This window comes from Elephantulus edwardii, unplaced genomic scaffold, assembly GCF_000299155.1.
Source record: "Elephantulus edwardii isolate Elephantulus edwardi_28Jun2011 unplaced genomic scaffold, EleEdw1.0 scaffold00221, whole genome shotgun sequence".
NCBI lineage: Eukaryota > Metazoa > Chordata > Mammalia > Macroscelidea > Macroscelididae > Elephantulus > Elephantulus edwardii.
This window is the reverse complement of record NW_006399971.1, coordinates 1,460,872-1,486,572: the sequence shown is the minus strand read 5'-3', so window position 1 is coordinate 1,486,572 and position 25,701 is coordinate 1,460,872. Positions and strand designations below refer to the sequence as shown.

The 25,701-nt window shown below is 46.6% G+C and overlaps 1 protein-coding gene across 1 annotated transcript in view; it reads left to right on the top strand.

Moving 5' to 3' along the window:
- The first annotated feature begins 112 nt into the window (after nucleotides 1-112).
- The window catches only part of ADAMTS2 (ADAM metallopeptidase with thrombospondin type 1 motif, 2), a 346,237-nt gene continuing 320,648 nt past the window's right edge, over nucleotides 113-25,701 (top strand). Inside the window, exons 1-2 of the mRNA XM_006898109.1 lie at nucleotides 113-242; nucleotides 1,229-1,623. Coding sequence (XP_006898171.1) covers nucleotides 113-242; nucleotides 1,229-1,623 — 525 coding nt within the window. The remainder of the gene's footprint in view (nucleotides 243-1,228; nucleotides 1,624-25,701) is intronic.

Sequence of the window (25,701 nt, the reverse complement as noted above, 5' to 3'; positions counted from 1 at the left end):
GCGGTGCTGCAGCTGCGGGCGGCTCCAGCTGCCCCCAGATGTGGGCTGGGCGGCGCGCGGGCAACTTTCGCGCCGGCTGCCAGTGCGGGGTCCCGGCTGCGGTCCGGCTGCCATGGATCTGCCGGCGGGCGCCGCTCGCTTCCTGCTCTGCCCCGTGCTGCTGCTGCTGCTGCTACCGCTGCTCCTGCCACCGCCGCCGCCCGCGGACGCCCTGCTCGCCGCTGCCGCCGCCGACCCCCCGGGTAGGTGCAGCCTGGTCCTCATGCCCGTGACCCCTGCCGGTACGCCCGCCAGCCCAGGCGCAGTCTGGCCCGACTTGGGCAAACTCCGTGCGCCCCGCCTGGGGCCAAGTTGGCCAACTTCGGGGCCGGGTTGGTCGCGCAGGGGGCGCCCCGCGGCGCAGCCGGGCGCCTGGGGCGGCGGGCAGCCTCTGAACACTCGCAGCTCCCGAGACGCGGCGTGCGGAGACTAAGGACCTGCGAAGCCCCGCGGCGGAGAGGGCGGAACGGGCTCCCGCGGGGCTGCGAGAGCTAGGGCGAGGCAGCGCCGGGTCTTGCGCGTCCGGGGACGCTCGGGAAGAGCCCCGTTATTGAGAGCGCCGTTTTGGCCCTAGACACTATTTTAGGACGACCCTGAGGACATCCCTGGAAAACAGAGGGACTCTGATTCACCTTTTCCCATTCTCGGGCGCCCCTGGGAGAGGGGACCCACAGCGGGTTGAATGGGAGCTGAACACCGAGGACAGGCCGCCCGGTGCTCGTGGGAGCTAAGTCCTCGCCACTCCAAAGGGAGTAGTGAGGGTACTAAGGTGGCGGGACCACCAAGGGGGTCGAGGCGCACCGGTAGGGTTCCAACTGGAAGAGGCTTGGGAACAGCTTCGTCCTGCCAAGGTCGGTAGGCTTAATGTGCCAGTGAACACGCTGAAGGGGCTGTTTTCTAAGGAAAGGAGAGGTGTCCGCGGAGCCCCAACCTGGAGAGGGACAAGGGCAGAGCTCCTGGCTGACAGGGTCCCAGAAGGGGATGCTCCAGGGTGACAGGGCTATGTTCTGTTGGCCTTGTCAACGCCCCTTCCATGGTTGTAAGAAGGCAAAGGAGGTACAAGCTTGCTTTTGGGGGGCTCCCTGGAAAGAAGAACCTTTCCCTTCTCAGTGGGAGCAGGGTTTCGGGTGCCAGGCTGCGGGGCGGGGCTCTGAAGTCTCAGCGGGTCTAACGCCCCTTCCCGTTGCAGGCGAAGCCTTGGGGCACGGAGCGGAGCGCATCCTGGCGGTGCCGGTGCGCACTGACGCCCAGGGCCGCTTGGTGTCCCACGTGGTGTCGGCAGCGAAGGCTGGAGCGGGGGTGCGGACCCGCAGGGCTGCTCCGGTTTGGACCCCAGACATTCCTGGAGGCAACGAAGAAGACGCTGACGGTCGCCTCTTCTACAATGTCACAGTCTTTGGCAGAGATTTGCATCTGCGACTACGGCCCAATGCCCGCCTCGTGGCGCCTGGAGCCACGGTGGAGTGGCAGGGAGAGTCGGGAGCAACCCATGTGGAGCCCCTGCTTGGAAACTGCGTGTACGTCGGGGATGTGGCCGGCCTGACCACAGACTCCTCTGTGGCGCTCAGCAACTGTGATGGGCTGGTGAGTGCCCTGCTCTCCTCCTGACCTCCCTCCCTTGGTTTGGAAGTCCGTGTCCTGGGAGAGCAGAACTTGCCTTGAGGGGCTTCTCTGAAGCCCTATTCCTTAAGTAGCCAGGTGCACCAGTGAGGGGTTGGTGGAAAGGCAAGTTATTCTGATTGGTCGGAGAAGGAGGCCAGATGTGCAGGAGGCGGGCTAAGGTCTTAGGAACTCCCATTAAGAATGGCAGTGTGTGTCTCTGACACCTACCTGCACATGGTTGCCTTACATCTGAGTGCAGGCGTGTGTGTGTGTGTGTGTGTGTGTGTGTGTGTGTGTGTGTACACAAGTACTTGGGTGTGTCTGTGCATTTGCATCTAGATGCTTACACGTCAGTACATATATAATGTTACTATCTCTATACATGTGTATCTCTGGATTCTCCCTTCTCTGTGTGTCAGAATATCTGTGAAGTATATGTGTCTATGCACATGTGGGATATGCATATGGTGGGTCTTTGCACAGGTGATGCCAGTCCTGGGCACTAGACAGTGGTTCTGAAATGCCCAGTTAACCCTCTGCCACCAGCCAACTAGGAACCACTGATTTTTATGTTGTGGTTTCCTGTTGAACTTCAGATGCTTATTTCAAAAGTGAGCTTCCTCACCTTGTTTTGAGCCAAACAGAGTGTTTGGAAATGCAGGGGGTGCCTATGAGTTGCTTGGATTTTTGGGGGCAGGGCCCGATGGACCAGGGAGGGTTGGGGGTGGGAGTGGTTATGCTTTAGTGACTGCCTAGAGCCATGGGAAGTTCTCTGTGTCCTAGGGCCCAGAGGGACCATCACTTGGCACCAGGGGGCCTCAGAGGAAACCTGGATCAATGCTCTGGGAGGAAGCTGACATTGGCAGTGTTCTGTCCAGTCGTTCGAGGCCTGGCATGCAGCAGAAGCCACTGCAGTTTTCTATTTTGGATTCGGTGTGCGGTGGTCAGGTTGGCTTTGCTGGCCAGACATCTGAAGCCGCCCACCTTGGGCTCGGCTCTAATTACTGCTCAGGCACTCTTGTTCTAGTGAGTGGTCACTCTCCCAGCCTGTGGGCCCCTGCACACACCCCTCCTCAGCAGCTGGGGCCCCTTCCTGCCCTCTCCTGCCGTCTGCAGAGCCGGCAATTAGACCAGAGCCCAGTAACCACTGGTGTGCTTTTTATGGAGACACAGGAAACTTCACTTGTTGCTTAGGAAAATCACTGCCTTTGTATGGATTTAGTTAGAACTTGGGCATGTTGCAAAAAACTGTAAATGTCCTTGGAGGATCAGGGTTAAAATGGCACAACCTTTTATAGTTGCCGCTGTCTGAGGATGTCCCAGCACTCAAAAGTGTGTTTCCTTTAATACTGGAGGTGCATTTTCTAAATGAAAGGAAATCAACTCAGCAGGGGCTTTAAATGTGGTGGTTAATGTGGACGTGTTGGTGCACTGAGTGCTGTGTTCTAATTAATCTCTGATGAAGAGCATTTAGGAGAGGCTTTGGCACTGTGTCCTTTACCCATCCGTCATGTGGTATTGTGCGTGTCCCCTGTACTGGTCAGAGACATGGCAGGCCTGGTACGCATTCTGGAGCTTACACCCTCAGGGTAGCTGCTAGGCTAATGGGCTCTCTGGTCAGCATATCGAGCATAAGGTCTAGAAGGGCTCTTTGAATGTGTCTGGAAAGATGAAGTACCAAGTGGAAAAGGTGCAACTGGTTATCTGGGCAGAGCGAACAGCAAGTCTGGTTGTCCCAGGCAGGAAATGGCCCAGTTAGGACAGTCCTGGTAGGAGATTACATGCGCGGGACTCACTTGGTTGGAAATTCCAGTGTACTTGCCTTTTCAGTGTCCACAGCAGCATCTTATGTTTGGATGCTTAGGTGGGACGTGGCTCTCCCAAAGACCACAGAACCTTTCAGGCCTATTGATCTTCCCTGACCTGAAGTACACACTTGCTTGGCCCTGGAGGCATCTGAGTCAGTGTCTCTGCTTTAAAGGATAGGAGTTCAAACTTCATTTTCTCTAATATATTTAGTAAAATGAAAATCTTATTTCATTGCATTGACTAGGAGACATTTTAAATCTTAAGTGATAGAAGTAAGTCATTTAAGCAAGAAGAGGATAGCTCACATTGCAGAGAAGTCTTCAGGCATGCCTGGATCCAGCTTCTGCTGATGGGTCATTATGATGCTTGACATCTTTTACTTCTATCCTCCTATGTGTTGGTTTTATTTAATGGTAGTCTCTCTGAAATGCTTCAGAGAGAGGGACCCAGTAGTGTCAGGCTGATTCCTTTACTAATAACTCCACTTCAGCCCTGGACATTGCTCTGGCCAGTCCAGGGGCCAGCTACTCCTGTCATAATCAGGGCGAGGAGTTTGCAGAACTCTATAGACTGAGAGGGGCATGAGATTGTTTCAGAAATAAGGAAGCTGGGTCATCAAGGTGAAAGTCCTATTAGAGACAGATAGATGTGCAGCCCCAAGATACGGCATGTGAATTTTTTTTTAATCTAAGACATGTATGTTGTTGTTGTGATGTTCCATCGAGTCATCTGTGACTCAACGACCCTATATACAACAGCTCTAAACCCTGCTCTATCCCTTGCCAATGTTATTGTCTTTGACACGCCTTTCCCCATTACTCCAGTGATTGAATCAGTCTATCTCTTCGAGGGCCTTTCTCTTCTGCACTGTCCCTCCACCCTCCCAAGCATGACATCCCTCTCCAAGGACTGGCCCCACCTTTCAACATGTCCAAAGTATGTCAGACAAAGCTTCAGAATCATTGCCTCCAAGGAGCTGCCTTGCTTCACCCTCTCCAGGATGAACTTGTTTGTTCATCTCCTACCATGGACTGTCCATGGTATATTCAATACTCTTCCCCAGCACCAAAGCTCAAAGGCATCAACTCTCCTTCTATCATCCCTAGTCATTGTCCAGCTCTCTGATATATAGCAAGTAATTGCAAAGACCATGGCCTGGATCAGGTGCACCTTAGTCTCCAGACTGACATTGTTGCTCTTCAGTACTTTGGAGGGGTCTCTGAAGCTGACTTTCCCAATGCAATTAATCTTTTAATTTCCTGGCTGCTGGTACCAAGAGTGTTGACTGTAGAGCAAAGCAAACTGAAGCTGTCACAATCTCAATCTCTTCACCATCCATCATGATGCTGCCAATCGGCCCAGTGGTGAGAATCTTTGTTTTCTTGATATTGAGCTTCAATCCATATTGAAGACTACAATCCTTGACCTTCTACAGCAAGCGCTTCAGGTCCTCCTCAGTTTCAGCAAGCTGGGTTGTGTCATCTGCATAACACAGATTGTTGAAGACTCTACCTCCAATCCTGATGCCACACTTCTCCTTATACACTTTATTTCCAGAGAGGCTGAAAATAAACCTAATCTTTCCAAATTTCTTTACAGCCACTTGACAGACATGGTTCACAGTATTCACAGGGTTAAAACTTACTTTTCCATAATAGATGAGCAAAAAACATTTAGTATTCTTGCATATCATGTCATGGTGAAAGAGTTTTTTAGTCTCTTTTGGCCTATATGATACTGTTGTTAGTGGCTGCCGAGTTGATTTTTGACTCACAGTGACTCTGAGTTATAGAGTAGAATTGCCTCATGTGGTTTTTAGGCTGTAAAGTTTATGGGAGAAAACTACCAAGTCTTCTTTCTGGGGAATCATGGAGTGAGTTTGAGCTACCAACCTTTAAGTTAGTAGCTGAACTTTTATTTAACTGTTGTGTGAGCAGGGCTCCTCTGGGCTATCTGATAGGTTTGATCAGTTCATATTATTCTTATATTCTCTTTAAAAAAAAACACAAAAGAGTGAAAAACCTATTGACATTAAAAAAGTAATGTCAATCACAATACTTTATTATTATTATTTTTAAATTTTATTTTATTATTTTTGTGTGTGAGTGTACCGTCAAATCAGATCTGACTGGTACAGGAGAAGATTGTCCCTCCTTCCCCAGCAGAGCATCTGGTGGATTCAAACCGTGAGCCTCTGGGATTGTAGTTGCCGCTCCTTGCCACTAGGCCACCAGAGCTCCCCTTATTTTTTTAATTGTGCCCCTGATCTGTGACAAGCTCTGTGCTGGACATCTTATGCCTCATTACCTTGTTTGATCCTTACAACACCTTGTATAATATGTCCTACTATTGTTCCCATTCTACAGATGAATAAATGGAGCCTCTGAAGGCAAGGCTGGTTACCCGGGATGTCATTTAAATAACTATTTATGTGATTTCAAGGCCCTACTGATTTTGTTTTCTCGCCTTTTGTGCATGTCAATTTAAAAACCAACAACAACAAGAAGCTAAGAAATGCATTCAAATAAAAAAAGTTTTTGATCTTTCCTGTGCTGCCTCTTGGAGAGTTTCTCATGGGCACTGGCTGTCCGCAGTGTGACGGAGCAGGAGTGGGGAAGCAGACCATGGTGACCCTCCCACTTAGGGGTGACCTGCTCTGGGCTGTGGTTCTTCTGTGGGTTGTTGCTGTCGTTAGGTGCTATTGAGTTATGACTCATAACGACTCTGTGAACAACAGACCCTGTGATATCTTCATCACCTTGAACACACTTGCGCTTATTGCTGTACTCACGGTGTCAATCCATCTCGTTGAGAGACTTCCTCTCTTTTAGTGACGCTCCACCTGTCCAAGCACGATGTCTCTTTCCAAGGAATAACCCCTTCTAACCACATGCCTGAAGTATGTGAGGCCAAGCTGGGCCATCCTTGCCTCTAAGGAGCACTCTGGCTGCACTCTCCAGTACATATCTGTTCTTTGGGGAGTGCTTAGGATACTCAGTAATCTTCTCTAACACCGTAACTTAAAGGCATCAATTTTTGTATCATCTTCATTCATTGTCCAGCTCTTGAAACAAACAAACAAACAAACAAACAAACAAACAAACAAACAAACAATGGCCTGAATCAGGCGCTTCCTAGTTTTTGAACTGATATCCTTGCTTCTCAGTAATTTGGGGTAGTCCCTGACAGCGGTCTTTCCCCATTGTGTCTCCTGATCTCCTGACTGCTTGGACCAAGGGTGTTGATTGTAGATCAAAGTAAGAGGAAATAGTTGACAATTTCAACATTTTCTTCATCTGTTATGATATTGTCTGTTGGTCCAGAGGTGAGGATTTTTGTCTCCTTGGTGTTGAGATGTAATCCATAGTGAAGACTGTTGTCCTTGATCTTCTGCAGCAAGTATTGCAAATCCTCGTAACTTTCAGCAAGCAAGGTTATGCAATTTGCATAATGTAATTTGTTGAGTCTTCCTTTGATTCTGATGCCATGTTCTCCTTCATAGAGTTCAACATCTCAAATTATTTGCTTAACATAAAGCTTTAATAGATATGGAGAAAGCCCTGAAATACACCTTTCTTGATTTTAAACCATGCTTTGTTCGGACAATAGCTTTTTGATCTTGATATAAGTTTCACATGTGCATAATTAAATGTTCTGGGATTCCCCTTCTTCTCAATGTTATTCATAGTTTGTTATGATCCACACAAGACCTCAGTGATTGTGCTATAGCCAGATTACGGTGGGATGCTGATAGGATGAGCTGCTGTTTCTGATTGGATGGGGTCAATGGAGGAAGACTTTGTAGATTAGAGTGGAAAGGGTGTGATTCTGAGGCCTGGTCCTCTGATCCTGGCCTGAGGGAGGAAGCGCATGTCCTTCCCTGAGTCTCTTGATCCTGCAAAACAGAACACTGCTTCCATGGACCAGGCTCAGAGAGGTCTCCGAGCTGCCTGAATCATATAATGAGATGAAGGGTCAAGGGGGCAGGATGGTTGTGCTCCTCTGCCCACTGCCATCTTGACCAGTACCTGCTCTGCAGTCTTGCTGTACATTTGTCGTTGTTGTTCTTAAGGGCTTTCAAATCTACTATACTTATCTTACCATATGAACAACAGATGAAAACCTTGCCTTATCCTGTACCATCCTCACCATCTCTGTCATGCTGAAGCGCATTGTTGAAGTCACTGTATCAATATATGCCATTGAGGTCTTCTTCTTTTTCTCTTACCTTTTTTGAGGCTGATGTCTTTTTTCCAAGGACTTTGGCAAGCATGATGTCTTTTTTCACATGCCTAAAGTATGTGAAATGAAGTTTAAACATCCTTGCCCTGTTTGCATTTCCTCCAAGACAGATCTGTTTGTTCTTTTGGCGGTTCATGGTATATTCCAGAATCTTCTTTTGTACCACAATTTGTTCTTCTTATTTCGTTGTCCAATTTTCAGATGTGTTGGCAACATTTGACAATGCCTGGGTCAGGAGTACTTAAGTCTTTAAACTGACATTAAGAGTCACCTACTGCCAAAAGGAGAAGTCAGTCACTTCTGAGGGGACTGAGGTGAAGTTAATTCTTCCTAAGAAGGCTGCTGCATGAAGACTCACATGCTGGCCTCAGGCTGCCTTAGAGGCTTGTTGTGGGGAGGCAGGTGCAGGCAGACCCTAAGGTGGCAGCTGTGGGACACAGAGCCCTGCTTGTGCTCAGGGTCTTCCTTCCTCCCATCCTGCCCTAGGACAATGAGAGGGTCTCTGGACTACTGAAGGGAAGCTGTTCTCCTGGGAACTTCTGGGCTCTGTAGTTGTTGGAGCTCTTGAGGCCAGAGAGGAAACCCTTGCTTGGTCTTTGCTCTTTACAATATGCACAGCTTTTCAGAGTGGGATCAGCATCTTTTCACAGCGTAATAATATCTTTGTTCTTTAAGCCTCTTAGTTTAAGCAACAGGTAACCAGTTCCCATTGAAAGAAACAGGCAAGGGATAAGGTGGTCCCAGGTATCTAGGAATCTGAGGAGCACAAGCTTCAGGCATAGGTGGATCCAGATGCTGTCATGTTCCTCAGGTCTGTGTTGCTCTCAGGATTACCCTCCCCGTGTGGGGGCCACTCGTATTCCCAGCTTAACTTGCCTCCCAAGGTGATGATCCCTATCCAATGACAGCAGTGCTTTCTGATGTGTCCTGGAGATGATCTTGATTGGCCCTGCTTAAGTTATAGGATTATCGTTAAATCATCTTCTGAGAGGGACCTGGCTTGAGTCTCTTTGCCTACCATTTGGGTTGAGGTAAGGATCAGGCCTCCAAAACACAGAGTGCAGAGGAACACAAGCCAGAGGGAGGGAAAATGTGCTAGTCAGATTAAGATGCCCACCACCACATCCCTCCTGGGCTCCAGGCTCTCTCCCTGTGGTCAGTGCACATCTCAGTGCACTTTGCCCACCTCTGCCCAGATGCCTCCAGCACATAGTGGCTCCTATATGTAGCTAATCACCCCCTGCATATCTACCTCTTAGGCCTTTTTTGAAGCCATCCTCAGTTCCTACACCTGCACATGCCTGACTCCATGCTTCCATCTTTTGCTCCTGTACTTCCCTACTCCTAGTGGGTATCTCTCCACCAATCCATTTTCTGTACAACAGCCAGAGCAATTTCTAGCATATATCAAATCATCTCACTCCTTTGTGTAAGATTTTTAAGTGGTTCTTTCTTATAGTCCTTAGTCAAATCCAAACCCACTGGCTGGCTGGCTATTCAAGGCCTCTGTGATTAGAACCTCTCCAGCCTCTCTCTTCACTGTACTCACACACACCTATGGCTCAGTTTCTCAAACACTGTACACCCTCAGTGCAGGCCCTTTGCATAAGCAGCTCCCCCTGCCTGGATCACTTTTAGTCTTTCACTCCTTAATAAATGCCACTTCATCCAGGAAGCCTTCCAGAGTGTTCACATGCTTCCAGGTAACTTGTACAGCTAGTATCACAACTTATTTGGTGGTTGGCTTCCTTATTTGACTATGTATTCTTTCCCTTATGCCATCCCTGGCTAAGTCCTCAGAGCCCAGCATGGAATTAGGTGGCGTTCAGTTGGGAACCATGAAATGAGAGACTGAGTAAGTATAGGCTGCTATCTGTTTAGGGAAAGCAGTCAGTCTCACCCTGGAGAGCTTGTGCCCCAGTACCTAGGGCCAGTTCACCTGACCCCTATGATATCTTGTGGGGAAAGCCTCCCTAGGACAATGATCAAAACTCTGCCTCTTTTTTCCTCAGGAATTCGTTTGTTCACATACATGGTTTTCATGCCCTTCTTGAGGTTTATGAAACCCTAGTTTTAAATCCTTGGTCTGAACTAGGTAAGGAAGTGAAGCTTGTGTGGGGCAGGGTCTGGGTGGAGTGAAGAGACTTTGGGCTGGGCTCTGGTGACTTACCATGTAATTCTGGATAAGCCTTTGTTTGTCCTGATGCAAAGTTGAGTCATCCATCTTTGGGGACCCTTCCAGGGCAACTCCAAAGTTGAAGTTGCAAACTCAGCTGATACTAGTGGCCAAATGAGGATCATACACAAGAGAGAGGATGAGGCACAGCAGGGAGAAGTGGGGACACTCCTGAGCCCTCGTCATCTGAGGAAGGCAGCTGTTATTCCCATGGGTGGTTGATTCTTGGGAGTACAGGCCCATTGCTGTCAGATCTCACCATGTTTCTTCAGAAACCCTAGATTTCTACATCATATTCCGGATTCTTTTGACATTGTGTGGGCAAATAAGTCTTGTATGGAGACCATGTGTCTGCCCAGTGGCACTCTGAAAAGGGCTCTTGTGGCATATCTGGACTTGCTGGAAACTGTGGTGGCAGCAGAATCTTTGTTTGTCTGTGTTTTCTGTAGGACATTTCCAACCCCCTGCTGTCAATTAGGACTCATAGCAATCCTTCACCTGATTTCCGAGGCTGTACATCTCAACAGGAGGAGACTGCCCGTCTTTCTCCCATGGAGAAGCTGATAGATTTGAACCACCAACTTTTTGGTTAGCAATGCAACATACTGCACACTACACCACCAGAGACAACAAGCAGGCGGGAATTGTCCTAGGGCTTTGTGGATATAATAGCTTTATTTCCTCACAGCCACCTCTTTCCATGCTTCCTGTTACAGCATCTACCACCTCCTGGCTGGCCTCACTGTCAGCTTCTCATTGGAGGGTCTTTGGTGAGAGAGTAGGGGTTTCTTCCCTCACTGGGGCTGAGGAAATAAGGATCAGAGGTTTAGTGATCCAGCTGCCAGAGTGACAGTCCTTAGGTCCCCTGCCCACCTCACAGAGGCTCCATCAGAATAGTTTGAGGCACATACATTGTCAAACACTCAGACTTCAGTGGAGAAGACATCTGTGGATGTTCGCTACTGGTATAGGGGGTCAAGTGGCTTCGCATCAGCTTTGCCTTTTCACTTCCATTTCTCCTATGTGACTCTGTTTCTTGGGGTACCTTAGCTTTAGCTCTGTCATGTTCCACACATCCGTAAGAATCATCCATTGGGAAAAGATAGGACCTTCTTTTTTTTTTTTTAAGACACTGCTGCCTTAGTTTTGAGCCTCGCTCTGATTGGAGTGACATATCCAGTATCCAGTCACTGTGGCCCATGGGTGGGATGTGTTGATTGTCTCAGTCTTGAGCCCTATGCTCCACCCAGCAACCCGTACCCCAGATGCACAGCCTGTTCCTCAGGGGCACATCCTGGAATAAGAATGGGGTGAGGGAAGGTGCTAGAGAGATGGGCTACCAGTGTCCACCACAGAATGCTTTCCGACTCCACCTTGCCTGGGAGGATGCTGTCTGCCTTCCCTTGGTCTTCACCACTGCAGCTTGTTTGCCCAGGCTGGGGACTTAGGTCAGATGGTGGTGCAGCACTGGAGATTTCGAGAAGCCAGGGGCTGTACTGTACTGTAGGGGTGGTGGTCCGCCTCGGGAGGAGTCTCCTGGACTGCCAGACCACCTCACACCCCAGCTCTGCTGCTCAGTGTTCCCTTCACTTTTCAGGTTGTTGATCTCTTTTATGTAAAATAGGGGTGACTGGTCTAACTGCTTTGCAGGCTTTCAACATTGTGATTTTCAAAGATTCCTGAGAGACTCCTTCCAAGAGCTACTTTGAGGTGACCCCTAATTTGGATATGAGCGCACTGCAGCCTGTCCTTGCACCCCCCCCCCTCCATTCTATTTCATACCCTTTCTCCTGCGTTTTGCCCTACCTGGACTCTTCACATTTCTGTGGTCCTTAAAGAGCTACGTGGGTAGGGTGGGTGGGAGTAGAGTCATAGGATGCTCCTTGATTCCCTAAAACCTTGAGAGACCACAGATCAGTCTGAAGAGACTCCTCTGCCTTCAAGCAAACAGCAAATATGGTCACTTCTGGGAGGGCAAAGCTCTGTCTCTCACATCCCTGCTTCTCTGATTGGTTGGACGTAATCTGGTCATGGGGCTTCAGCTTTTGCTCCATTTCCAACTTCTGTGCTTCCAGCTGTGTGGCCTTGGACATACGGCTAACCCACTCTGACCTGCAGCTTTTCTCAAAAGAGATCTATATTTGTTCCCATTCCAAGGAAGGGTGACCCAACAGAGTGTGGAAACTATAGAACAATATCATTGATTTCACATGCAAGCAAAATTCTGCTTAAGATTATCCAAAAATGACTGGGACAGCACATGAGCAGAGAACTACCAGAAGTTCAGGCTGGGTTTAGAAGAGGCCATGGTACTAGGGATATTGTAGCTAATGTTAGATGGATCTTAGCTGAAAGCAGGGAATACCAGAGGAATGTCTATCTGTGTTTCATTGATTATGCAAATGTGTTTGACTGTGTGGATCATAACAAACTGTGTCTGACTCTGAGAAGAATGGGAATCCCAGAACACTTGATCGTGCTAATGAGAAACCTGTACTTGGACCAAGAGGCAGTCGTCAGAACAGAGCAGGGAAACACTGCATGGTTCAAAATTGGGAAGGGCGTACGCCAGGGATGTGTCCTGTCTCCATACTTTTTCAACCTGTATGCAGAACAGATTATCCGAGAGGTTGGGCTCTATGAGGAGAAGTGTGGCGTCAGGATTGGTGGAAGATCTAGCAACAATCTGCGTTATGCAGATGATACAACCCTGCTTGCTGAAACTGAGGAGGACCTGAAATGCTTGCTGCAGAGGGTCAAGGACTGCAGCCTTCAGTATGGACTGAGGCTCAATGTCAAGAAGACAAAGATTCTCACCACTGGACCAATTGGCAGCATCAGGATGGATAGTGAAGCGATTGAGACTGTTAACAACTTTAGTCGGCTTGGCTCCCACCGTCAGCACTCTTGGCATCAGTAGCCAGGAAATTAAAAGACGTATTGTGATGGAAAAGTCTGCTGTTAGGGACCGCTCCATAGTACTGAAGAGCAATGGTGTCACTCTGGAGACTAAGGTGCATCTGATACAGGCTATCGTCTTTGCAATCACTTGTTATGCATCAGAGAGTTGGACAATGACTAGGGAGGATAGAAAGAGAATTGATGCCTTTGAGCTGTGGTGCTGGAGAAGAGTATTGAATATACCCTGGACTGCCAAGAAAACAAACAGATTCAACCTGGAGAGGGTTAAACCAGGCTGCTCCTTGGAGGCAAGGATTCTGGGGCTTTATCTGATATACTTTGGACATGTTGTAAGGAGGGAGAGGTCCTTGGAGAGGGACATCATGCTTGGGAGGGTAGAGGGATGGCGCAAGAGGTGAAGACCCTCTATGAAGTGAATTGATTCAGTGCCTGGGGTAATCGGGATGGTGTGTCAGAGGCAGTGCGATTGGCAGAGGATAGAGCAGGGTTTAGGGCTGTTGTATATAGGGTCGCTATGAGTCTCAAGTGACTCGACGGCACATAACAACAACAACAACAATAAGTGAGGAGGGTTTTGGGACTAACTGCCATTCCCCCCCTCCTCCACCGCCAGTCATACAACATGCCGCTGTAAGAGCGGGCCAGGCGTGTGTCCTCCTGTGTCTTTACTGCCACTGTCAACGTGTTTTCTAGAAAAGGGAAGACTGGGAAGTGGCATACTATCCCTGGTGTAGGATGACCTCCCCATCTCATCTTGTGTGCTCTGTTCGTTAGTGTCTCAGCTCTCCAGGAGTGAATCAGAGTGCAGAAGCCCTCCCAAAGCCACAAGATAGAGAAGGAAAGGTCTTCCCTCAGTCCTGTGAGATTCACAAGACAGTGTTGAAATCGACATGATCAGAGGCATCAGTGAAAGGACATCTCCCTCGAGGCAAAGGGATGCCTCCACAGCATGTCACTTACTGTAGAGCCTGGGAGAGTGACCTGATAGCCTGGGCTGTGACTGAGACCTTCTGTTTAAAGATTCCTATGGACAAATGTGCATAGGCTCTTGCGGACCCTGGGACTGTATGGACAGGCAGACACAGACTTTGTTACACCTCACATTCTCTCTAACTTCAGCATCCTAGAGGTTCCTGTTCTGCTCCCAGACACAGCAGGCTATTGTGTGTTACCTCTGAGTGTCTGTGCATGTGTGTGCATATAAGGTTGCATGTGTAAGTGCGTGCAAGCATATACATGTTTCATGTACACATTGTGTGCGCACACACATTAGCTAGGCATGTTCATGCATAGCTTTATCAGTAGGCACATGAGTACATGTGAATGTGTCTGGTGTCTGTGCTTGTGCATATGTGCATTAGAGTGAGAATAAGTAAACATACATGAATATGTGTGTGCCCATGTGAGTGTGCATACACATGTATGCATCTGGGTGGATGTGTGTGTCTCTGTGGAGGAGCATGTGTGTATACTCCTGAGTGTGTGTGATGCTTTTGGACAAGCATGTGTATGTGTGTGTGTGTGAGAATGTGTATGCACGTGTGTATGTACGTGAGAGTGTGCACATACTGCTGCATGGTGCATGAGTCTGCATACTTGTGTGTGTGTGTGTGCATTGAATGAAGGATGTGTGTCACATGAGCATGCCTCATGAGTGTGTGTGTGGGCAGGAGCTTGTGTATGTGTGTGTGCATGTGGGAATATTAGTGTGTGCATGTGCATGTGCATGCCTGCTTGAGTATTTAATCTTGGCAGGAACTTCCTGCCTGGGGAGGGGTCTGAGTTGAGGTGGATGTGCTGAAGGGAGAGGAAGACCTCGCCCCCCCCCGAATGTTGGCTGTTTTCAATCCCCCACCTATAGGTGCTCCACTGTGGGAGGTCCCCAGGTAGGAGCCTTTCATTTTGCTGCGTATGTTTAATATTAAATGTCAGCTGTCCAACGGGTCTGCGGTGCTGCCATTAATATGGAGAAGTTATTACTGAGCCTAGAGCTGGCTCCACGGGCTTGTCCATGAATTTAAATTACACTGCATGTCTACTCCAGAGTCTGTGGAGTGGGGTGTGCAGCTTTGTCTTAAAGCAAGGGAAACGCTGGCCTCCAGAGCCAAGGCTGGGCACCATCTGAGAGGTGGGGTAGGTATGATGCTGTTCCTTCCCTGTGGTTCAGTGACCTGTGGACACATTCCAGTGATTACCAGAGGGAAGTAGCAGTCTTACATGGGCTGGAGAGACTGGGGAGGGTTATACAGTCAGCTCTCCTGCCTGTATCTGTGCAGCTTGGACAAGGACTCAACACCTCCAAACCACAGGGCCTCAGAGTCTGAAAGGGGATTCCAGCAATCCTGAATTCTGAAGGATGAGCACTTGGAAAGCGCTCCTCAGAAACTCAGCGAATGTTGTCTATTTCATTGTGTTTAAGATGCATCAGTCATTGCACACAACATTAAGGTATGTAGTGCTCCCTCCCAATTAGCTGCAGGCTGGCACCTCCTCAGGGTGGAGGCACGTGGTCCCTCCCCTTGTAGTCGGTGGCACTTAGCCACCCCAAGGGGCTGTCATTTGTCCTGCCACTGCTGCACTACTTAGCATGTGGCTGCTGTTCTTTTGTACATCTCTTGGTGACAAAATATGTTACAGCTTCATCTACTTCTAGATGCCTTCCTTTCTGTGGGAAAGTATGAGATGTAATTCAGCTATTTAAAGTGTATAATTCAGTGGTTTTGTATATCCACAGTCATCACCATAGTCCATTCTAGAACACATTCAGTACCTCACAAAGGGACCCTGTCCCCTTTAGAAGTCACTTCCACCATGATCCCATTCCCTAACTAAGGATGACAGAAGAAGAATTGATGACTTTGAATTGTGGTGCTGGAGAAGAGTCTTGAACATGCGATGGACTGCAAAGAAAACAAAGGTCTGTCTCGGAAAGGGTGAAACTAAGTTTTTCTTTGGAGTCTAGGATTTTGAAGCTCCATCTCTCATACTTTGAGCGTGAGGCCAGGAGAGACCAGCCCTTGGAGAAGGACTTCATGCTAGGAAGAGTAGAGGGACAGTGCAGGAAAGGAAGAACCTGGATGAGATGAATTAATATAGTAACTGGCAGTGAGGATAGGTGTATTGGAATTATACTGTCTCAGGACATGATAGGCTTCAGAGCTGCTGTACATAGGGTCACTATGGGTCTCAAGAGACTCAACAGCACGCAACAACAGCAATAATACTCTGGTAACCATTAATCTGTTTTCTATTTCTGGACATTTATAATAAAAGGAGTTATATAATATGTGGTCCTTTGTGACAAGCTTCTTTCACTTAGGTAAGGACTTCACGGTCTGTCCCCATTGCAGCATATATCGGTGTCTCTTTCGTTTTAATATCCAAAGAATATTTTATTGAATAGATACACCACATGGAGAGGCATAGTATTTAACATATCAGACTACTAACTGAAAGGTCGGCATTTCAAAGCCACCACCTGGTCCACAGGAGTAAGCCAGCAAGTCTCCTCCATGAAGATTTAGAGCCTGGAAACCTGCATGGGGTCTATATGAGTCCCGACTGATTCCACAGCAGTGGGTTTGATTGTCATAGTGGTTAAAGGAATTTGATTCCAGCCCAAAAGGTAGTTTTGGTTCTCTAAGGGTTTACAGACTTGGGATCCAGTGGGTAGTTTGTGCTCTCACCTTCACAGTGACTGTCAGCCAGAATTCACTTGAGGGCAGTAGATGTTCTGCTGCTGGACACTTGAGTGAGTGCTTTCCACCCTGTGGCCGCATGTTTGGTGGTTTTTTTTTTTTGTAAATTTTATACTGATTTGCTTACAAAAGTCAGAGTGTATACATAACGTTTCACACTGTTCTTCATTCACATTGTGTTTCATACTGTCGTTCTGTCTGATAAAATCAATCACCATTTGACCTTGCCTGTAATTACCCTGCCTTTTCATATCCTCACTAGATCTTTTCCATTTCCTTCACCCATTCCCTCCACCCGCCAAACTGTGCAACCCTGTAGTTTCACCCCTTCCTGCCTTCACCCCTCTGCTCTCACTCCTTCCCCTCTTGGTTCCCCATAAGTGTTTTTCTAGTTACCCTTCTATTTTTACAATAATGGTCATATTCAGTATTTGTCCTTATGAGACTGAGTTAGTTCACTCAGCATAATGCTCTCCAGACTCTCTTAAGTTATTCATATTTTTTGAAATCATTGCTTCTGAGTGCTGCATAGTATTCCATTATGTGAATGAAACAGTCCATTTGGTTGTGGTTGGACATTTGGGCTGTTTCCATGTTCTAGTGATGGTGAATAATCTCCATATGTGTTTCAGTTCCAGTTTCCTCGGGGTATATTCCTAGCAGTGGAATAATGGGATCATACAGAGTTTCTATGTTTAACTTTTTGAGGAAACGCCAAACTATCTTCCAATGGTTGTACCATTTTACAGTCCCACCAACAATGTAATGAGAGTTCCAATCTCTCCCTAAGGCTGCTTTTAACATTCATATACAAGTTCTTAATGTGCTTTAAAAAATTATTGCATTAAATAACAAGACTTAACAGCAGGTTTTACAACTTGTGTAGGTTTTAGGTACATAATTCTGTTGGGTTTGTTTCCATTTTAAAAGAAAGACAATGCCAGCCATCAGAGCAGAGTGAAAATGAACCTGGGGTGTTTTCCTACACAGAGCCTGGGTAAAGAGCCTTCCAGGGAACACCCTGAACAGTGGGGCTTCTCTCTGTGGGTGCCCGGTGCCTCTACAGTGTCACCCCCTAGTGACAGGAGTGACTGACATTTGCCTCACTGAATCCAAAGTGACAAACTCTGTCATCTCCATACTTCTCCACCAAGACGACACTCCTCCCTTACAGTGCAACTTTGGGGAGACATTTTCTGGGTTGTCACTTGGGTATTTCAAAGAGAAAATGAAAATAGAAATTGGGATAACATGACAAATACGGCATATTTATGTTTTATTCAAGGTTTGTAAAGAGATACGATGAGAAGCAGCTGTGAACTGTGAACATTTATCTGTTTATCTTCTATATCTATGTACCTTTCTATCTATTGGGTAAATCCCTAGGAAAAAAGTCATCATACTGGAAAAAGTAGAGGTCAATTAAAGAGGAAGACTCAAGAAGATGGATCGACACAGTGATTGCAACAGAGGGTTCAAGCATGGCGGAGACTGTGAGGCTGGCACAGGAGGGGCCAGGTTCATGTTTGACTGTACATAATCACTATGAGTTAGATAATACTTGACAACAGTCAACATCAACATCTATCTACCATCACCCCTGCCCTCAGGAAACAGACAAAGCCCGTTGCTGTAAATGCCAGTTCATGGCAGCCTCATGTGTTCAGGGTAGGAATTAGCTACCTGGAGTTTTTGTGACTGTGCCCTTTCGGAAGCAGGTCACCAGGGCTTTCTTGTGAAGTGTCTCTTGAGTTTATACTACCAACCTTTCAGTTAGTAGCCAAGTACGTAACCATTTGTGCCGCCTAGGGACGCCATGTAATCTCCCAAACCATGGTCAAACCCTTGCTGTTAAGTCAGTGAGACTCCCAGCCAGCCTCCAGCATAGATCAGACCGGCCCCGGAGGGTGTTAAGGTTGTAAATCTTCATGGAAGCCGACTGTGACATCTTTCTTCTGCTGAGTGACTGATGAGTTTGAATTGCCAACTTTTTAGTTAGCAACTGAATGCTTCAACAAGTGCATCTGCAGAGCTTGCATAAAATTTCCAGTTGGTTGCAAATGAAAACCTCAGGTTAAGTGAGCCCACATCTATCAGGTCTTCTTGCACCTTGTTCATTATTAAAACAACAACAAAACCCAAAAATACACTGCTGTTGAGTCAGGGCCGAGTGTTGGCGACCCTCCGTGGGGTTTCTGGGCGTATAAATATTTATGGGAGGAGACTCCCTAACTTTATATAGTATTTAAAAGCTGTATTGTCCAGTGTGGTCGTGCTAATCAACCTCAAGTGGGTATGAATACTAAAAACATGCCTAGTTTGAAATGAGAACTGTCTTGAGTGTAAAATTAATAACTCTTTCAAAGACTTAGTACAAAAAAGGTGTAAAATGATTCATTGATACTTTTAAAATAATGACTACACAGACTTACTAGTCTGATAGAGACTAGTAGAACCCCTAAATTTGTGGTTCTTATAAATCCTTCAAGTCTATAACTGAGCTCATCCCCCAGAATCATCTTTCAGCCAAACAATAGATTGGCCTATAAAATGAATAGGGAGCTCTGGTGGCCTAGTGATAAGAGGAGTTTCACTGCCAACCCTAATGTGCATGGTTCGAATCCATCAGCTGCTCTGCAAGAGAAAGATGGACAGTCTCCTCCCAGGTGAATTACAGCCTCTGAAAACCCACTGGAGGGTCAGCTATGAGTCAGTTCCAACTAGACATCAAATAACACCACCACATAAAATGAATAGTGAGCTCTGGTAACACACTCTGTAGGGAGTTGTGAAGTCAACGCCTTGCTAGTGGTTCACATTCATCAGTATCTCCTTGGGAGAAAGATGGACAGTCTTCCCTCAAGGTATTTGGCACCTCTGAAAACTCACTGGGGGGTCAGCTAGGAGTCTGTTCCGACTCAGCAACAATGAGTTTTATAAAGTGAATGATACCAGGGAGGAATGTGCTTCTCTGTAAGAGACCCAAAGGTCTCTAAGTATTTGCCTCAAAACAAAGCTCAGAAGGTAGGAAGTGATGGGATAAGGGAACGAACAGCAATAGGGAACCAAAGGAGGAGAGCAAAAGCGTACTGCTACATTGAGGGGCTACAACCACTGTTACAAAACAAAATCTGCATAAATTGTTGAATGGAAAATGAGTATAAATTCTCACCCAAGCTACAATTAAAAAATATATATTGACAACATACTGAAATGATATCTTCAGTGTTTAAAATGTGATTAAAATGAGTGTCATCTGGGGTTTTGGTTTTGGGGGTTTTTTTCCAACGTGGCTCCATAGGAAGTTGGCATTGTGTTTCGATTGGACAGCACTGCTTTGAAACATCTGTTCGGGTACTTCCCTCTTTGCTACTGTTTGTCTCCAAAAATTTCTTGGCTGGCCACATCCGTTTATTCTTTCAAATGAATTTTATAATGCTTTATCAGGTTAGAAAAATTCCTTGTGACTTTGATTGACATTTAATTAACTTAGACACTAATTAAAGGTAGAATTGACATAATTTTTCATATTTACCAGGAACATGGTGTATTTTTTTAAAAAATTTAACTCTGTTTTGATGTTGCTCAGTAAAAGTACTATGTATTTTTTATGTAGGTCACTCATTTTTTGATTTAGGGTTATTTCAGATATATATTTTTTCTTTTTTGACACTGTAAATAGAATCCTTTCCATCTATTGTTAGTATACAGGAAGGCTATTGATTTTTATATAATTATCTTTCAGCAAGCTGCTTGATTCAATGCATTAATTTAAATATATCCCTGTGGATTCCCTTGGGTTTTCTAGGTATATAGTTGTGCTCTCTGTAAACAATATTAATTTTGGATCCTCATTTCCAATCTGCACGTCTGGAACCCTCACAATCATATTAAATAACAGCAGTGGCTCTGCGCACATCCCTGGCTGTGTCTGACTTTAATGGGAACGCCCCTGGCAGTTCTTTGCTTAATATAATGCTTGCTTGTGGATTAAGATGGATTTCATATGAAAGCAATATCCTCTGATTTCTTGTTTTCTAAGATCCCATTTTTATCAGCAAAGGAGCTAGAATCTAGATAAAATGTGCCTGACAACCCCACCTACTCCTAATAACCCAGCTGTGGTCGTTCTTTTACTCTTGGGGGGGGTGCTTACGTGTTCTTGGTGACCTCTGCCTGGGGGTGCTGTCAGTTCTCCCTAAGCTACCCACTTTGCTGGCCCAAAGGTGAAACCCTGTTACAGCTGACAGCTGTCAGGACCCCTGCAAGAGGAAAAGAGAGCTTTCCTGAGTGTGGGGTGGGGAAGATGGAGGTGAGTGTTTCTCCAGGCCTCTGGGTGGCTTCAGCAGAATGTGCACCGCTTATTAGCATGCCTTTCAGGTCCCATATACAGAGAGATGTCCACCTTAACTTGTTAGACTTTCTTTCATGCGGTGGTGTAGTTCTCTGCCTCCTCCTCCTCCAATTTCTCCAGAGCAACCTTCAGAGTCCTCCTGCTGGGTCATTTGCAAGGTTTTGCTGAAGAGTTGGCATCAGCTAACACAGACCCTCAGCATCCCATCCCTTTTTTACTTTGTACTTCATGTGCTTATAAAAGAAATTTTCCCCAAACAAAGACAGTTCCTTTCTTTAGGGAAAATCTGTGGCTGCTTGTGCAAAAGAATAAAATAGTGTATCATCTTGCAGTTGGAGGCTAGATTTGGGGAGCTGTGGATAAATACCTATGTCTGGACTCTACATTGAAAGATACTATCTTTTCACCTCTGGGAGGGACCTGGAATCTGTGTTGTTTCTAAAATCATGCAGCAGAATCTGATGCATACAGGAGTGGGGTCTCCTGACCTGGAAGGAACCACCGGCTGTTAGACCTGACATTCTGAGCCTTGGGTTTGCCTCTTCTGCTCAGTCTGCCCCATGAAGATACAACCTTCCTTGTAGGCTTTGTATCTGACAGAACAAATGGGAACAATTCTGGCTGGTCCCAGTCAGAGGGGAGTGTCATAAGTGGCAGGAAGTGGATGGCCTGGCCTCTGACACCCAGAACCACAGAGCAGGGCTTGTGGCTAGGATGTTGGTTCCTAACCCTCTCTACCCCAAGCCTAGAAACTAAGAGCCTTGGCAGAGTGAGGCAGCCTCTTTGGATACCATCCCCAAAGTTACACCCAATGGGAAGGGGCCCTCACAGGGAAGTGGCAAAGAAAGGGGCTATGGAATCCCATTACATTCATTGATACCCAGGTCTAGGCAGTCCCCACAGAGCCTGCATGGCAGGCTGACCCTGGGAGTCAGACTCTATCTAGGCATGTGACACTGCTGGCTCATGGGGAGGAATGCACTCAGCAGAGATGGCAGACCTAAGTGGAGTAGGGGTGAGAGTGATCCCAAGGCCTACTAGATGCCCTGAAGCCCTTTCTTCCAACTTCTTTCTTTCTCTCTCTTCTCTCTTCTCTCTCTCTCTCTCCCCACCAGCCTACTAGCTTAGGGCTGGGCCTGTCACAGTTGGAATGGTCTTATTCGAGCCTGGCCCTCAGCCCGAGAGCTCTGTGGGATGAGGGGAGGCCTCCAGGCCAGGGCTCGGGCACGCTGACAGAGTCCTGTGTTTCTTGAGCAGCCCCCAAAATGCATCTTCCAGGACAGCTGTCAGCTGGGTGGGTGATGGGGCCGGATCCTGGCTCAGGGACCCCTCTCTTCCTTTTCCTTTGCCTTCTTTTCTGTTATTCTCATTTCCTACTCTCCTTTTTTTCCTTCCTTGATGTCCCCTTCTCCACTATCCGTACCCCTCTTCTCTTTCTTATTTCCTTCCATTCCTCCTTCATTCTGTTCTTCTCTGCCCCTGCCCCCTTTCTTTCTAGAATAAGGCTCCTCCCTCCCTGGTCACCGTGGGCTGCCTACTTTGGCTCCAATCTGCACACACATTCATTCACCCTCTCACATTTTCCTCAGAGGCACACTCTGGGAACCAGCTATGAGGCACCCCGCTGTACTTGGGAGGAAAGTGGGGCTCAGCAAGGGGAGCAAGCTCCCCTAGGACACACAAAGCCCAGAGTCTGGGTCACTGCACTGACAGGTAAAACATTTTCTGCCCTCAGAGATACATGGGGCCCTCTTCACCCTCACACATAATCACCCTCTCCTTGGTTGGTGAACTCTTTGAGGTCATTTCAGCAAACAAGGGCCTTCAGAGGAGCCCTCCCTCACCTCAGGTAGGGCCGGTCTGACCTTTAAACACTGTGGTTCCTGCCGAGGCCTCCAAGTCCATGACAGGTGTGTCCTTGTAGTGAGGCTGACGGGAAGGTTTTATGAGTGGTCCCTGCACAAGGGCGAGAATAGGGGGTCTGAGGTATTGAGGGGTGGCAGTGCTGTGTAGAGACAGTGGATTCCCAAGGGGTGGGAGGGATATGCCAGGCTCCACCCTCACCACCACAGTCACTGGAGTGACTGCATCCTTATTTTTCAAGGTGCTCTTTGTCCTCAGTCCTTAAAGCAAAGAATCAAAACTAGCAGCAGTTCCAGTGAGGCTGTGGCTACTGAGGGTGGTTCCAGCTGGGGTGGCTTTGACTGGGGTCACTTTACGGCTGCTGGAGGGAGCAGATGGTTGAGACTATGTGTGGGTGGGGAGGGCAGTTGGTAGCCTATTTGGATGTCCTGCTGAGGGACAGGGTCTGTGAAGTGTTCCCAACCTGGACCCAGATGCCCACCTAGGGTCCCAAGGGCCTCCTAGTTCTTAGGGGTCTGGTCAGGCCTGGGTCCGTATTTAGCTTTTGGTTAACTGTGTTTGAGCAACACTGTTGTTGAAACTTGAAGGTTCTTTGGTTCATGGGTAAAGGGTGATTGCCTTCCCTCACCTTCGTCCTCATGATTTGACTGGTCCTCCTTGGGGCTAGATGTCAACCCTTTGTTAGCTTGGATGGATTTGAGTTTTATTCTATCAACTTTCATTCTGCAAGAAGGCTTCTGCTGATTTTTTGGTTAACTTGTAGAAAAAAACCTGCCTTTCAAAGAAGTTCTATGTTACATGTATTGCTTTTTTAAAAAAAATAATTTAAAAAATTATTTATTATTAAAAATTGTATTGGGGTTTCATTCAGTGATTCATAGATAATTTTATGTTTTATGGAGTGGCATCTACTTACTAAACAACATACCTCCGGGAACTATGAACTTTGATAGACGTCGATGGTTGTAGAGGGGCTTCAGGCCTTTTGTTCATAGGTTTGTTATCATTCATGCTCAACTCAAAGGCAATCAACAACAACAACGTTATAATGTTAATTACAATTGATTGATATAATTAATAGGTAACTCTAGTGGCCTAGTACATAGGGAATTACACTACCAACCCAAAGGCAGGCAGTTCAAATCTGTCGTCTACTTGAAGGCAGTAAAATGGACAGTCTCCTTCTGTGAAATTTATAGCTCCTGGAAACCTGCTGGAGGGTTAGCCATGAGTTGGTTCTGACCTGATGGCATATAATAACAACATAACAATGTAATTGATTAATTATTATGTCTAATCAACACTGTTAACTGCCATCAAGTTCACTCCTGACCCCTTGGTGGCCCCACCCACAATCAGATTGGATCATTATGGCTCACAGGGGTTTTGCGAACTAATTTTTCAAAGTAGATCCTATGAAGTTTTCATTGGTTGATTTTCAGAAGTAGACTTCTAGGCTTTTCTTCCTAGTCTGTCTTAATCTGGAAGTGAGACAGGAGGCTAAAACCTGCTGAGCATGAGAACACATAAACTTGCACTGAAAGGTAGGAGATCCTTGCCTTTAAGGTCTATCTGCTGGGCATTGAACCTATGAGTCCTGCATGGAAAAGTTCTCACCTACCACCCAACTACCACAACCCTTTTTAAACATCTACTCCTTTAATTGAAGTGAGATGTGTTTAGCAGTACTGTATAAAGTATTAGTTTTAAGTTGTTTTGTTTCCCCTCTAAATTTTTGCCTTGTTGCCTCAGTATCTTTTCCGTTGGATCCAACCTTTCCTTAAAGACTTTAGAGTGAGTGTTCCATCATCTATGAAGTTCATGGAGGTGAGTCTGTGATTTATTCTGGCCTTTTTGTTTTTCTCATTGCACTAGTATCAGTCTCTTTCTTATAGCGGACCCTACCGCAGGTTTCTGAGCCTGAAAATCATAGCCGGGATTGTCTTTCCTTCTCCCGAGCGGCTACTGGGTGAGGCACACATCTCTTTCCGCACTGTATGCTACCAGAGCCCCTTATCAAACTCTTTAACAAAACAGCAATAACAAATTACTTTTGTTTAACCGTAGACTCAACTATCTGATAAAGCAGATATTCTTATTATGACTTGAAACATTTTGGTCATTTCTTTGTCCCTTTGCGAAATGCAAAGGGACACATTTTGGTGTGTTTGATAACTCAGAGGCTGTGCCTCTCAGATGGTGGCCTGTCTCTTCCCATAGAGTTTGCAGCCTCAGAAACCCAGTGGAGGATCAGTTATGAGTTGGTTCCAACTCAGCAACCATAGATGAGTTTTCTTATGATGTTGAGCAATGTTACAACCTCAAAACAAAACTCACTGCCACTGAGTCAGTTATGCCTCATGGTGACCCACCATTGACTTTCTGAGGCTGTAAATCTTTATGTAAGGAGATTGCTTATCTGTCTTTCTCAGAGTGGCTGGTGGATTTGAACAGTTGACCTTTTGATTTGCAGCACAATGCACAATGAATGACACACCATGCCACCAGACTACCTGAAACAATATCATAAGGAAATCTTTATTTTGGGTGACTCTGAGGCTGAAGATAATGATAATAGTTAGTGTGCACTAAGCTTCAGAAAAAGCTTTGCTGATATAAGTGAATGACGTCTTTATAATATTTAACTTTCTCAGGGGAACAAGAACATTGATTCAAATATTTGAAAGTGTATCCTGGAAGAGTTTTAGATTTTTATTGCTCTTGTGAACAGACCCTGTCTTTTATATTTTACAACAGGTTTTTGTAGATATCCAGGAACATTTTATATCTCCTATATAGTAGGTGACCACCTACTTGAAGACGTGGGACTGGACTTCTTACAGATTAAAGTGTGACATTTTAAGGCAGATTATGTATTTATTTGCACAACCTCAGCTAAAGCTTAAAAATCATTGTTGACCTGGTGAATCAGAATCCAGCACTACCTGTCCTATTGTCTGAGCCTCCTGGGTCTCACCGGCCACTGATCCCTGTGC